The sequence below is a fragment of the Bufo bufo genome, chromosome 5 (genome assembly GCF_905171765.1).
Source record: "Bufo bufo chromosome 5, aBufBuf1.1, whole genome shotgun sequence".
NCBI classification, from domain to species: domain Eukaryota; kingdom Metazoa; phylum Chordata; class Amphibia; order Anura; family Bufonidae; genus Bufo; species Bufo bufo.
Genome location: NC_053393.1, coordinates 486,878,975 through 486,893,048, shown reverse-complemented (window position 1 = coordinate 486,893,048; position 14,074 = coordinate 486,878,975). Strand labels below are relative to the sequence as shown.

The window sequence follows — 14,074 nt, the reverse complement described above, 5'->3', positions numbered from 1 at the left end:
GGGGGAAATAATTATTTGACCCCTCACTGATTTTGTAAGTTTGTCCAATGACAAAGAAATGAAAAGTCTCAGAACAGTATCATTTCAATGGTAGGTTTATTGTAACAGTGGCAGATAGCACATCAAAAGGAAAATCGAAAAAATAACTTTAAATAAAAGATAGCAACTGATTTGCATTTCATTGAGTGAAATAAGTATTTGAACCCTCTAACAAAAAAAGACTTAATACTTGGTGGAAAAACCCTTGTTTGCAAGCACAGAGGTCAAACGTTTCTTGTAATTGATGACCAAGTTTGCGCACATTTTAGGAGGAATGTTGGTCCACTCCTCTTTGCAGATCATCTCTAAATCCCTAAGGTTTCGAGGCTGTCTCTGTGCAACTCTGAGCTTGAGCTCCCTCCATAGGTTTTCGATTGGATTAAGGTCCGGAGACTGACTAGGCCACTCCATGACCTTAATGTGCTTCTTCTTGAGCCACTCCTTTGTTGCCTTTGCTGTATGTTTTGGGTCATTGTCGTGCTGGAACACCCATCCACGACCCATTTTCAGTTTCCTGGCAGAGGGAAGGAGGTTGTCGCTCAGGATTTCACGATACATGGCTCCGTCCATTTTCCCGTTTATGCGAATAAGTTGTCCTGTGCCCTTAGCAGAAAAACACCCCCAAAGCAAAATGTTTCCACCCCCATGCTTGACGGTGGGGACGGTGTTTTGGGGGTCATAGGCAGCATTTTTCTTCCTCCAAACACAGCGAGTTGAGTTAATGCCAAAGAGCTCTATTTTGGTCTCATCAGACCACAGCACCTTCTCCCAGTCACTCTCTGAATCATTCAGGTGTTCATTGGCAAACTTCAGACGGGCCTGCACATGTGCCTTCCTGAGCAGGGGGACCTTGCGAGCCCTGCAGGATTTTAATCCATTGCGGTGTAATGTGTTTCCAATGGTTTTCTTGGTGACTGTGGTCCCTGCTAATTTGAGGTCATTAACTAACTCCTCCCGTGTAGTTCTAGGATGCTTTTTCACCTTTCTCAGAACCATTGACACCCCACGAGGTGAGATCTTGCGTGGAGCCCCAGAGCGAGGTCGATTGATGGTCATTTTGTGCTCCTTCCATTTTCGAACAATCGCACCAACAGTTGTCACCTTCTCTCCCAGCTTCTTGCGAATGGTTTTGTAGCCCATTCCAGCCTTGTGCAGGTCTACAATTTTGTCTCTGACATCCTTGGACAGCTCTTTGGTCTTTCCCATGTTGGAGAGTTTGGAGTCTGCTTGATTGATTGATTCTGTGGACAGGTGTCTTTTATACAGGTGACTAGTTAAGACAGGTGTCCTTAATGAGGGTGACTAATTGAGTAGAAGTGTCTAACCACTCTGTGGGAGCCAGAACTCTTAATGGTTGGTAGGGGTTCAAATACTTATTTCACTCAATGAAATGCAAATCAGTTGCTATCTTTTATTTAAAGTTATTTTTTCGATTTTCCTTTTGATGTGCTATCTGCCACTGTTACAATAATCCTACCATTGAAATGATACTGTTCTGAGACTTTTCATTTCTTTGTCATTGGACAAACTTACAAAATCAGTGAGGGGTCAAATAATTATTTCCCCCACTGTATATGGGCTCAATGATGCTAGTGGATGGCAAATTATACGTATTGCCAATTTACTGCAAAAATAATACCTGATAACTCATTCATCGTACAAGGATTACTGTGTTTTTCAGACTATAAGACACAAGTAAAAGTATAAAAACAGAAAATATAATAAAATGAGTGATACATTTCATATGGTACACACACAGTACAAAATCCAATGCCTCATAACATTGCCATCCACAGTGCCCCATCACACTGCCAGCCATAATGCCCTCTGACTATGATCGTCTCAGTGCTTCCTGACTATACCAGCCACAGTGCCTTTGCACATGAGCAGCCATAATGCCATCTGACTATGCCATCCACAGTGCCCCATCACACTGCCAGCCATAATGCCCTCTGACTATGATGGTCTCAGTGCTTCCTGACTATACCAGCCACAGTGCCTTTGCACATGAGCAGCCATAATGCCATCTGACTATGCCATCCACAGTGCCCCATCACACTGCCAGCCATAATGCCCTCTGACTATGATGGTCTCAGTGCTTCCTGACTATGCCAGCCACAGTACCCCATTTCATAGCCAGCCGCAGTGCCTCATCACGTTAGCAGCCATAATGCCCCCTGATTATGCCAGTCTCAGTGCCCCATCACATTGCCAGCCACAGTGCCCCTTGAGCTATGTCAGCCACATTACCTCCTCACATTAGCAGCCATAATGCCCCCTAACTGCCATATTGCCAGCCACAGTGCCTCCTGACTATAACAACCACCGTGCCTTATCACATTAGCAGCCATAATGCCCCCTCACTATGGCAGCCACAGTGACTGATCACATTGCAAGCCACAGTGTTTCATCACAGTGCCCTCTGACATGCCAGCTACAGATGCCTCTGACTATGCCAGCTACAGATGCCCCTGACTATTCCAGCCACAGAGCACTGTCGTTATTAGGGACAGCCTTGCTTCCTGAGCTTATCCAGTCAGAACCAGTAGTAGGAGTCTGGAGTTACTGGGCCGGATCTGTCCGGTGCACAGCATGGAGGACGCATGGATACAAAGGTGCTGGCAGGGCAGACACTGCACATTTACAGAAATATGAGTGTAAGATGTGACCATTCAGCGTGCCTGACCTTTCCTTTCCCCAACATCTGCCGTCGGGAGAGAGCTGCGACAATCCGATACGCATTAGCCGATCCCACCAAAATCGGCAGTTTAGGCCACAAATCTAAACAGCCCTCTTTCGATATGTTTAGTTGGCTGTAAACTTGGTTATTTTGATTCGCTGACATCGAGCAAAGCTCCTGAAAATGGTGAGGAATTGAAACAAAGTATATTAGAAATTGCAGCTAGAAATGCTCACGTAAGAGTAGAAGGCCCCTTTAAATGTTTAACCTATCCATAGAATCTCTTAACCTGATATAAAACTTTAAACCTTCAAAATCTATACATTAAAAGATGACACAGAGGCTCCGCAGCGCTCCTCTTCTGCACTTGCTACAAAATGTCACTGCATTGTAAAGGCATAATTATGTGCTAACACATAGTAATTTCGCAGCTCCAGGATTTAGCAAGGATGTACAGTGCAGATGGAATTCATACAGTCTCATTGCTTGGTCTCCCCAGAATAAATATGCTATCGCAATTTAACTCCTTTTTATGTTGCTTTCCACCCAATGTGGGAGTGAGACCTGCTTAAACCTTTAATTTCCTTCTGAAAATACAATTCCAAAGACAGCTTTTTAATTACTGCTGTGTAAGTACAAATCTCTCATATCTGTGGGGCCACAATTACAACGCGCGGGCTCGTGTATATTTAATATTTTCATTCTGCGGCAAAGGACGGAAAGTTTGTGTGTGAGCATTTGAGAATACATGGTTAAAGTGGAATAATTATTGTGGAATAGCAAGAAGAAAATAATTCTAAGTGCGCTATTGTTCGCTAAATTACCGTAAGATACGACCTGTTATAACCACTAGAAACATCTAAGCTTGGAGAGAAACGGCTAATGTCGTGTTTGCTGGGATAAGCTACGTACACATCCAATAAAAGGTCATGTTATAAAAAGTACTCGGAGGCGTATGACCCGTCACCTCCCCTGACATGTCTGTTTTAGTAAAGACTTGGATTCCCCATGGAATAACAATTGTGGAACATCTTTTGTTAGAATCCTGCGTTGTGCCATTCCTTTTTTACTCCTGTAAATGTGTGAATAAATTGACAACTGCACAGTCTGACATTGATTGGTTGGATCGTGTGAGGCTACATTCACACAACAGTGGAGAAAAACTGGTAAACTCTTAGTTTTTCAAACTCCTTTCTGAAAAATGGCCACTTGACTTGTATGGGGACTGTCAGACTAATGTCCTAATTTTTGATGGTTCGTAAATACAACCATAGACCTCCATTGTTCTGAATACGGCCCTGTGATAGACGTTAAAAAAATAAAAAGGCTGTTGCATGACTGTTTATCACTGTGGTGTGAATAAGGCCTAAAGGCTAATTCACACATCACTGACGGGTTCTGTCCGTTTTCTCCACGGACATCACCATATCAATTGATTTTAATGTGTTTACTCACATATCCTTATTTTTCCACTAACCATGGTTGCGGACCGTGTTCTGTCAGTGGTTTTCACTTAGCATTGGTAGGCAATACTCTAGAAATCCTCTCTCCAGTCTAGCAGTGCACTGTCACGGACGTTCCCGTGATAGGTGGCAGGAGATCTGTGAGACTATCAAAAACGTGGTTTGATCTTTCATGTTTTCCTTTTGGATCAAATGACGTGTGTGTTGTTTCTGGTGCTTGCCACACCTTCTTTTCCCAGGTGTGGCAATTAGGGTCATTTAACCTTCCCTATTTATAGTTGCTTCTCCCACAATGCTGTGCGGTTTATAGCTTCTGTTTGGACCTTTGGATAGATTGTGGTTTGATCTCGGCTGAGTTCCTGGTGCTTCCATTGCTCCTTTTGAAGTTAAGTCTTTCCTTTCCCTTTTGTATTGTGTTTGGGTTCTGTGTGTTGCATTTCCCTATTGTTTGTATTAGGCCTGAAGGAGACTCCTGTTCATCCTTCCTTTTGGAGGAACAGGTAGTCTCGTCCCTGACATTAGTACCAGGTTCCTATAGGGCTTGATAGGACTGTAGGTATTCCTGCGTATAAACTCGCCTACCTTTGGGGTCTGTTCATACTGGTAGTCAGTGAGGATTTTGGTTAGGGTTTTCACTAGGAGGTGTCCATTTTCCTTCCCTAGTTCTCAGGCCTGATTCCCTGTACCCCCCCTTCCCTCCTATGCTCGGTGTGGTGTTTCCCTCCCACATCGAAGTGTGACATGCACATGGACCATGGATGAACAAAAAGTCAGATAAATGGACACATGAACCAACTTCTGACCATTCACGGACATCTTCACAGGTGAAACGTTGACCGTCTTTTTATAGATGTAGTCATGGACCCAGACATGTGTATAAGGCCTGAGCGTGGGCAGGGGCTTGCCCCAGTGAAATGATTAGGCACAGTTGTCAATTTATTCATATATTTCCAGGAAGGATAAGAGAAGAAGAACAACATAATATAGAGTTCTTAGGTATTTAATAGGGAAAACATGTATTTACTACAGTATTTACTAAAACATAATTTACAGGAGAGAGGAGGTCCTCTTTAACCTCCAGAAGGACTGTGAAGGTGCCTTTAGGTATCAGAGCTAAGATATGACCACAGCTTCTGCACCCAATGTCCAATGAAGCTCTGTGGGAAATAACTTCACCTTAGTGCTCATTGCCATATTATAGCTTCATGTGTGAGCCATATATTAAAGGGGTTATGCTACGATGGTTGTGAAAAATTATAATCAGACATCGTATAGTACATGACAAAACTAGAACCGGCCCTGTACCTCACATGGATCCAGAGATCTCCCCATTCATTGCTCCAGTTATTCCGCTGGATTCTCTTCAGGCTGGTAGCTCAGGAGCGTGTCCGTTCTCATGGGGTATATCCTTTACTGCTATAGCTTTTTACCTGTCACTGTCACAGTTTCTAACAGTGGATACAGCTGGTGGCAGTTGAAGATTTAAACGGAGCTTGTGCAACCACCTCACTGAGGTGTACAATAAATAAGGAAAAGAACAGCAGGCGGCGCTTTACAGATACATTTTATTGAATAACGCGGTGGCTATGCTAAATTCTTACTTACTTGCAATTAACATAGTAACATAGTTTACAAGGCAGAAAAAAGACATCTGTCCATCTAGTTCGGTCTGTTAATCCTGCAAGTTGATCCAGAGGAAGGCAAAAAGGGTAGAAGGCAATTTTCCCCACTTAAGAGGGAAAAAAATTCCTTCCCGACTCCAATCAGGCAATCAGAATAACTCCCTGGATCAACGACCCCTCTCTAGTAGCTATAGCCTGTAATATTATTACACTCCAGAAATACATCCAGGCCCCTCTTGAATTCCTTTATTGTACTCACCATTACCACCTCCTCAGGCAGAGAGTTCCATAGTCTCACTGCTCTTACCGTAAAGGATCCTCTTCTATGTTTGTGTACAAACCTTCTTTCCTCCAGACGCAGAGGATGTCCCCTCGTCACAGTCACAGTCCTGGGGATAAATAGATGATGGGATAGATCTCTGTACTGACCCCTGATATATTTATACATAGTAATTAGATCGCCCCTCAGTCGTCTTTTTTCTAAAGTGAATAACCCTAATTTTGATAATCTTTCAGGGTACTGTAGTTGCCCCATTCCAGTTATTACTTTAGTTACCCTCCTCTGAACCCTCTCTAGCTCTGCTATGTCTGACTTATTCACAGGAGCCCAGAACTGTACACAGTACTCCATTTGTGGTCTGACTAGTGATTTGTAAAGTGGTCGGACTATGTTCTCATCACGGGCATCTATGCCCCTTCTGATGCAACCCATTATCTTATTGGCCTTGGCAGCAGCTGCCTGACACTGGTTTCTACAGCTTAGTTTGCTGTTCACTAAAATGCCTAAGTCCTTTTCCATGTCAGTGTTACCCAGTGTTTTGCCATTTAGTATGTACTGGTGACTTGCATTATTCCTTCCCATGTGCATTACCTTACATTTGTCAGTGTTAAATCTCATCTGCCACTTATCTGCCCAAGCCTCCAATATATCCAGATCCCTCTGTAGTAGTATATTGTCCTCTTCACTGTTAATTACTTTACACAGTTTAGTGTCATCTGCGAAAATGTATATTTTACTATGCAAGGAAGATCATTAATAAATATAGTGAAAAGAATAGGGTCCAATACTGACCCCTGAGGTACTCCACTAGTGACAGTGACCTAATCTGAGTGTGTACCGTTAATAACCACCCTCTGTTTTCTATTACTGAGCCAGTTACTTACCCACATACAGACATTTTCTCCCAGTCCAAGCATTCTCATTTTATATACTAACCTTTTATGTGGTACAGTGTCAAATGCTTTGGAGAAGTCCAGATATACGACATCCATTGATTCGCCGCTGTCAAGTCTAGAACTTACTTCCTCATAGAAACTGATTAAATTAGTTTGACATGACCGATCCCTCATTAAGACCATGCTGATATGGCGTTATTTGCTTATTTTCATTGAGATCCTCCAAGATAGCTTGTCTTAGAAAACCTTCAAACTGTTTTCCCACGACAGATGATAAACTTACCGGCCTATAGTTTCCGGGCTCTGTTTTTGGACCCTTTTTGAATATTGGCACCACATTTGCCACGCGCCAATCCTGTGGAACACTCCCTGTCAGTACAGAGTCCGCAAATATCAGAAATAAGGGTCTGGCTATGACATTACTTAATTCCCTTAGGATACGGGGGTGTATGCCATCTGGCCCTGTTGATTTTGTCTATATTAAGCTTTTTAAGACGCTGATGTACTTCTTCCTGGGTCAGACAGGACACTTTTAATGGGGAATTTACTTTTACATTCTGCATTTCATCTGACAGTTTATTTTCTTCAGTGAATACAGTGGAGAAAAAAAATATTTGATAGCTTTGCTTTCTCCTCATCGCTCTCTGCAACTCTGTAAAGGGCCGACACCTTCAGATTTATACTTTTTACCATTTATATAATTGAAGAACATTTTAGAGTTAGTATTACTCTCTTTGGCAATTACTCTCTCGGTCTCTAGTTTAGCTGTTTTTATTAGTTTTTTCCTTATTCTGTTTTCTTCCTCATAGTTTTTCAGTGCTTCCTCGCCACCCTCCTGTTTTTGTGATTTACATGCTTTCATTTTGTCATTTATTGCCTTGTTTACAGTTCTATTTATCCACATAGTTTCTTGTTCCTTAACCTTTTATTCCCATACGGTATGTACCTCTCACAATTAGATTTTAGGATGCTTTTAAAAATATCCAATTTTGTGGCTATATTTTTATTTTTGGGGACTTTGTCCCAGTTAGTTAGGCCTATAGCCTCTCTTAGTTGGCTAAATTTAGCTTTTTTGAAGTTTGGTATTTTTGTTCCTCCCTGAAGAAACCCTCTTTTGAATGACAATTGGAAGGTTATTACTTTATGGTCACTATTTCCCAGGTGTCCACCAACCTGCACATCTGTTTTTCTGTCAGGCCTATTGGTTAATACTAAGTCCAGTATGGCCGTCCCTCTAGTCGGGTCCTGAACCAGTTGGGAGAGGTAATTGTCTTTGGTTATTGCCAAGAACCTGTTTCCTTTATGAGATATACAAGTTTCAGTTTCCCAGTCTATATCTGGGTAGTTGAAGTCCCCCATAATAACCACCTCATTATGATTTGCCGCCTCGTCTATCTCGTTTAGTAGCAGATTTTCTGTGGACTCTGGTATATTAGGTGGTTTATAGTAAACTCCTATTAGTATTTTATTATTGTTTTTGCCTCCATGTATCTCTACCCACAGTGACTCCGCGTGTTTATGTCCCTCACTTATATCTTCACGGAGTGTGGGCTTTAGACAGGACTTTATGTAAAGGCAGACCCCTCCCCCTCTCCGGTTTTGACGATCCTTTCTAAACAGACTGTAACCTTGTACATTAACCGCCCAGTCATAGCTATCATCCAGCCATGTCTCAGTTATTCTCACTATGTCAGAGTTCTCCTCACACTTCACTAATTCCAGTTCCCCAGTTTTATTAGTCAGGCTTCTGGCATTAGTATACATACATTTGAGAGGTTTATGTATATTTTGTACCCTGCACTTTTCCTTCTGAGCTGTTCTAGTCCCTCCTTCCATTCCTCCCCCAGTCCCACTACCTTGCCCCCAGTCTCTATGTGCACTATCTTCCCATCCTATAACGTAATCCCCCCCCCCCCCAGTCCCTAGTTTAAACACTCCTCCAACCTTCTAGCCATCTTTTCCCCCAATACAGCTGCCCCTTCCCCATTGAGGTGCAGCCCGTCCCTACGATAGAGCCTGTAGTTGACAGAGAAGTCGACCCAGTTCTCCAGGAACCCAAACCCCTCCTTATTTCACCAGTACTACTTGTTAACCTCCCTAATCTAACGCTGCCGTTCTTGTGTGGCTCGTGGTACTTCTGAAAACACCACCTTGGAGATCCTTGTCCTAAGCTTATGACCTAAATCCCTAAAATTAATTTTTCAGGACGCCCCACCTACCTTTAATTTTGTCATTACAAAAGTATTCAGATTAAGTTGCTGGTTTAAAAAATTTAGAATGTGTTTTGTGGCAGAACCCCCTTTAAGAACTAAGATGGCATCAGGTTTTCGTTCCCATCGGACAAGATCTAATGCTGTCCTTGACACTAACTAACTGGCTCATGCACAGGTGGATAACACAGCCGTGGACATGAACCTCTTAGTGGCTCCTTCTAGAGCACAGATCTTGGGGTTTGTCTTAGTGCAATGTCTTGCCTGATTTATGACAGCCCCTGAAGGTACATGTAAGTCGAAAACACGATTTGATATGTTGGCTATTTTCAGTTGTAAATCTGACATAGCAAGTATCAGATTAGTGCCAGCATGCATACACCACTGTTGTCATCTCATCAAAACGTACTTGTTTCTCCTACTCACAGACCTGTGCAGAGATCTATCTGTAATTTTCACTGTAATGAATGGCTGCTGTCCATAACAACATAATCATATCAACTATGAAGTCTCTGCCATCCAAAATTATACTCTCTTCCAATAAATTGTTATTTTGCTACTTAAGATCCTCTATCTTGTGACTTACTTTGGGATGCTACACACTTTCTGACCGCTTCATGGAGATCTGCTGCAGGGCATTTTATTTCCCCTCAGCTGCTCCTCTCCATTGATTAAAATATTTAGGGTTCAGTAATGGGAGTAGAATTATTTTTTTTCAATATCACTATGTATATTTTACAAACACATCCTAAAATCCTGCACTTTTTATGCTGGCCAGTAAGCCTAAAGGTGGCTTTAGACTGGAAGATTGTCGTGATCGAACGTTCCTACGATCACTCGTTCCTGACAATCTGCCGGTCTAAATGGGCAACCGATCACCTGATGGAAGAGTGAAACGGCGATGTATGCGGGCGAGCGATCACAATAGTGACCCCTCGTCCTCATACTGTGGAGGTGATGTGCTTCCTTCCCGACAATCTGCTGCTCGTCTGCCCGTGTAAATCCACCTTTATAGTAAGCTAAAAGTTGGGCCTCATTCACATGGGCATCCCGGATTTGCCCTGGATGCATTGCAGGAAACCCGCACGCAATTTCAGTCAGTTTTGACTGCGATTGCGTTGCATTGTTCAGTTTTTATCGCGCGGGTGTAATGCGTTTTGCACACGCGTGATAAAAAACTGAATGTGGTACCCAGACCCGAACCCGGATTTCTTCACTGAAGTTCGGGCTTTGGATCGGTGTTCTGTAGATTTTATTATTTTCCCTTATAACATGGTTATAAGGGAAAATAATAGCATTCTTAATACAGAATGCTTACTAAAATGTCGATTGAGGGGTTAAAAAAGAAAAAAAATTAACTCACCTTATCCACTTGAACGCGCAGCCGGTATCATCTTCTTTCAGGACCTGCAAAAGGACCTTTGATTACGTCATCAAAGGTCCTTTTGCAGGTCCTGAAAGAAGACGATGCCGGCTGCGCGTTCAAGTGGATAAGGTGAGTTAATTTTTTTTCTTTTTTAACCCCTCAATCGACATTTTACTTAGCATTCTGTATTAAGAATGCTATTTTTTCCCCTTATAACCATGTTATAAGGGAAAATAATACAGTGAATTTACTTTTAATGGGGTCCAAGGTTGCTCATCCCTATCATCTTCTAGCAACCATGCGTGAAAATCGCACCGCATCCCACGCAGCCCAGTTCATTTCTATGGGGCCTACTTTGCGTGAAAATATAGAACATGCTACGATTTTCACGCAACGCACAAGTGATGCGTGAAAATCACTGCTCATCTGCACAGCCCCATTGAAGTGAATGGGTCCGGATTCAGTGCGGGTGCAATGCGTTTACCTCACGCATTGCACCCTCGCGGAAAACTCGCCCGTGTGAAAGGGGCTTTAGTGTTCCGTACATATCACTTCATTATCATCACAGACAGGATTACAATGATGGATAACACTGTTGCATAGATAACACATGAACCACTATTCACAATAGGTGATTTTATCTACTCCCCTCAGTCTATTGTGTCAATCTGGTCACATGTGTAAAAGCTGGTTTACACGGACCGATGGAACAGTCAATTGTCGGGAAGGAAACCCTCCTTCCCGACAGTTGGCTGCTTGTTCAGTGAAGGAGACCACGCATATATATGCAGTGATCTCCTTCACAGTATGAGGACGAGGAATCGCTGTTGCATACAGAATTATTGTTTCTGGGCAGCAAATCACTGTTTAGACAGCACGGTCTGCTGCCCAGGAACAATAATGGATATGCCTGCACGAACGACAGGATCAGTGGCACATTTTGATGGGCAGATTATCGGGAACGAGCCCTCGCAGAACCGGTCCTTCTGATAATCTGGCCAATTATTGGTACGTGTAAATCCGCCTTAAGGCATATCTCTAAATACAGTTATCTGCCATGGCAAGAGTCAGAAAATAGAAAAAAATGTACAAAAAAGAAATTATGTGTCACTATCTGGTTTTAATTGGTAAAAAAAAGTGATGCTTTAAGAGGCAAAAACTGTATTTCCACGACATATAGTCTAACATAATTTTAAGAATAGAGAGAGAATTACAAATATTATTTTCTCTTTTGGTTATATGTTAGTTTTTTATGTATGGCCCATCTGCACCACAGATGATCTGCGCAGACTTGTTTAATCTCTTTCTCTCCTCGGTAACCATTTATTTGTTCTTGTAGGTGGCCCTCGTTTTTCCAAATAATGACCCTGCTGCGTTTATGGTAGCGTTTTATGGCTGTCTATTAGCTGAAGTTGTTCCCGTTCCCATTGAAGTGCCACTTACAAGGAAGGTGAGGTGACCCCATTGTTACCTGCAGTGTTCATAAAAATGGCCATGTAATTAATGCGGCTAAAACCAGTGCCGTGTTTAATAGGTGATACAGTGATTTGACTCGATTTCCTAGACCTGTGTAAAAGGATCAGTAACTTTAAGAGATGGTGAAAGTTTGGGACCTAAAGTTTGTGGAGCATTTGACATCTGCAGCTATTTAATGCAGGGTAAAAAAAAATATATATAAGGGTCCGACATAAGTCAAACCTGAATGGCAGGCAGGAGTATGTTAAAAAAGAACTCTCACTCACCTTTTAATCTGCCCTTTGGTCCCGCGCCATGGCTTTCAATGGTCCCTGCTGAACCTGGAAGTGATTAGGAATCATTCATGGTAACTAGACCACTGCAGCCACTCACTGGCCTCAGCGGTCACATGTGCAAAAATGGCATGTCACTGCTGAGCTGAGTGACTGTAGCTGTAGTCAGAGGTGATTTTTTTATTTTTTTCCTCAATGAAAATGGTTGGTCTGCAGGGTTTAAGGGACTCCTCGAAAAAAAAATATATATATTTCGACAGATATATTAATCCTGTTTAAAATGTAGACAATGTAAACTTAGACAGGCAGTCTAAAGATGCATCAAATTTATCACAGCGACTCATGCTGAATATTTTGCCAAAATTCTGGCCCGCATTGGCTAATCTTAAAGGGGTTGTGCAAAAATGGTTGCTTTTGGCAAACCTCCAACACTTTTCCCGACCCGTAAAAGGAAGATTATTTTCCTGTTTCCCGGCGCTGGCTCCCCACTCCTTCTCCAGACCTAGCCTACTCCTCTGGGCTCCTTTCATGTCAGACTCATTGGCTGTGGTGGTGAACGGCTCCACTTCTTCTGTCCTGACAAATGGTCACATGATGCAAGGGGATCCAGTCTCTGCCGAAGCCGGTGGCTGTGGCGATGTCACACCGGATGTTGACATCAAGGGAGCCCCGAGAAGTAGCCTAGGCCTGAAGGAGAAGAAGCAGGAAGCCAGCGCCGGAAAGCAGATAAATAAGCTTCCTTTTACAGGTCCGGTAAAATGTGAGGATCAGCTGTGTGCGGTAAATTATTCGTTTTGTTGTTCTTTTGTTGATTCATAAATAGATCTGCAACCAAAATGCACCAAATTCTAGTGCAGGGTCCAATTTTCCACCCTTCTGGATAGCTATTAAATTATAGGTGACCACCAGAGTAAGTCACCACCAAACAACACCTCATATCTCAGCTTACTGCAAATGTGAGCAAAAATAAAAATGGAAGAGGTTATTACTGACTGCAAAAACTTGATGGTCTGTCCTCAGATTGGTGATGGTCTGACTCAACACTACCACTGATCGGCATATTCAGGCAAAGCTCCATACTTTCTGTAGTGGCTGCGTCTGGTGTTGCAGCTCCTTACAGCTTTCTTCTGTTCAGTTGGACCATCACCGATCAGCTGTCGATGGCCTAACCTAAGGGTAGGGCATCCGTTTTGCAATCTCAGATAACCTAGGAATAGGCCGTCCCTTTTGCTGCCTGGAAAAAACCCTTCAAAGCCTGTTAATCGTGTATATTTTAATTATCTGAGGCATGAGCCTTAATTTTGTTCACTCAAACATACATGATATCATGTAGCATTTTTAAAAATTTGACTTTGAGCTGTTTTGTGCCTCAATCACAAATTAATTTATTCTAGAAAAAAATATGTGAAATGAATGTGAATCTCTTGTAATGCCACATATTCACAAAGTCACTGTACATTACAGATGTGAAGGAATGAGATTCCGTCCTCCCAGCTCGGTTTGGTGCTGCCGGGCTGACAGTGTTCACGAAGAGATGTAGCCTGCAGCTGGGAGGATGATCTACTGCGAGATTGTTTTAAAATATGCATCTTGCAGCAGAGGAACACACGCCTGATCACACTTGTCATGTTTTCTTTTTCTCCAATTTAAACTGTGTGGGAGTCTAACATTGCCCCCTAGTCAAGACATGGACTACTGCAGGATCTGCTCGACACCTATGGACCTTGTGTGACATCCTGTGTTTGCTCTTGTATCATGGTATTTCACGTT

At 42.6% G+C, this 14,074-nt stretch overlaps 1 protein-coding gene across 7 annotated transcripts in view; it reads left to right on the top strand.

Annotated features, from left to right (window-relative positions):
- DIP2C (disco interacting protein 2 homolog C) overlaps positions 1-14,074 on the top strand; it is a 442,508-nt gene that overhangs the window by 280,818 nt on the left and 147,616 nt on the right. For all 7 annotated transcript variants that reach the window (XM_040434209.1, XM_040434208.1, XM_040434211.1 and 4 more), the window contains one exon: positions 11,896-12,006. In XM_040434209.1, coding sequence (XP_040290143.1) covers positions 11,896-12,006 — 111 coding nt within the window. The remainder of the gene's footprint in view (positions 1-11,895; positions 12,007-14,074) is intronic.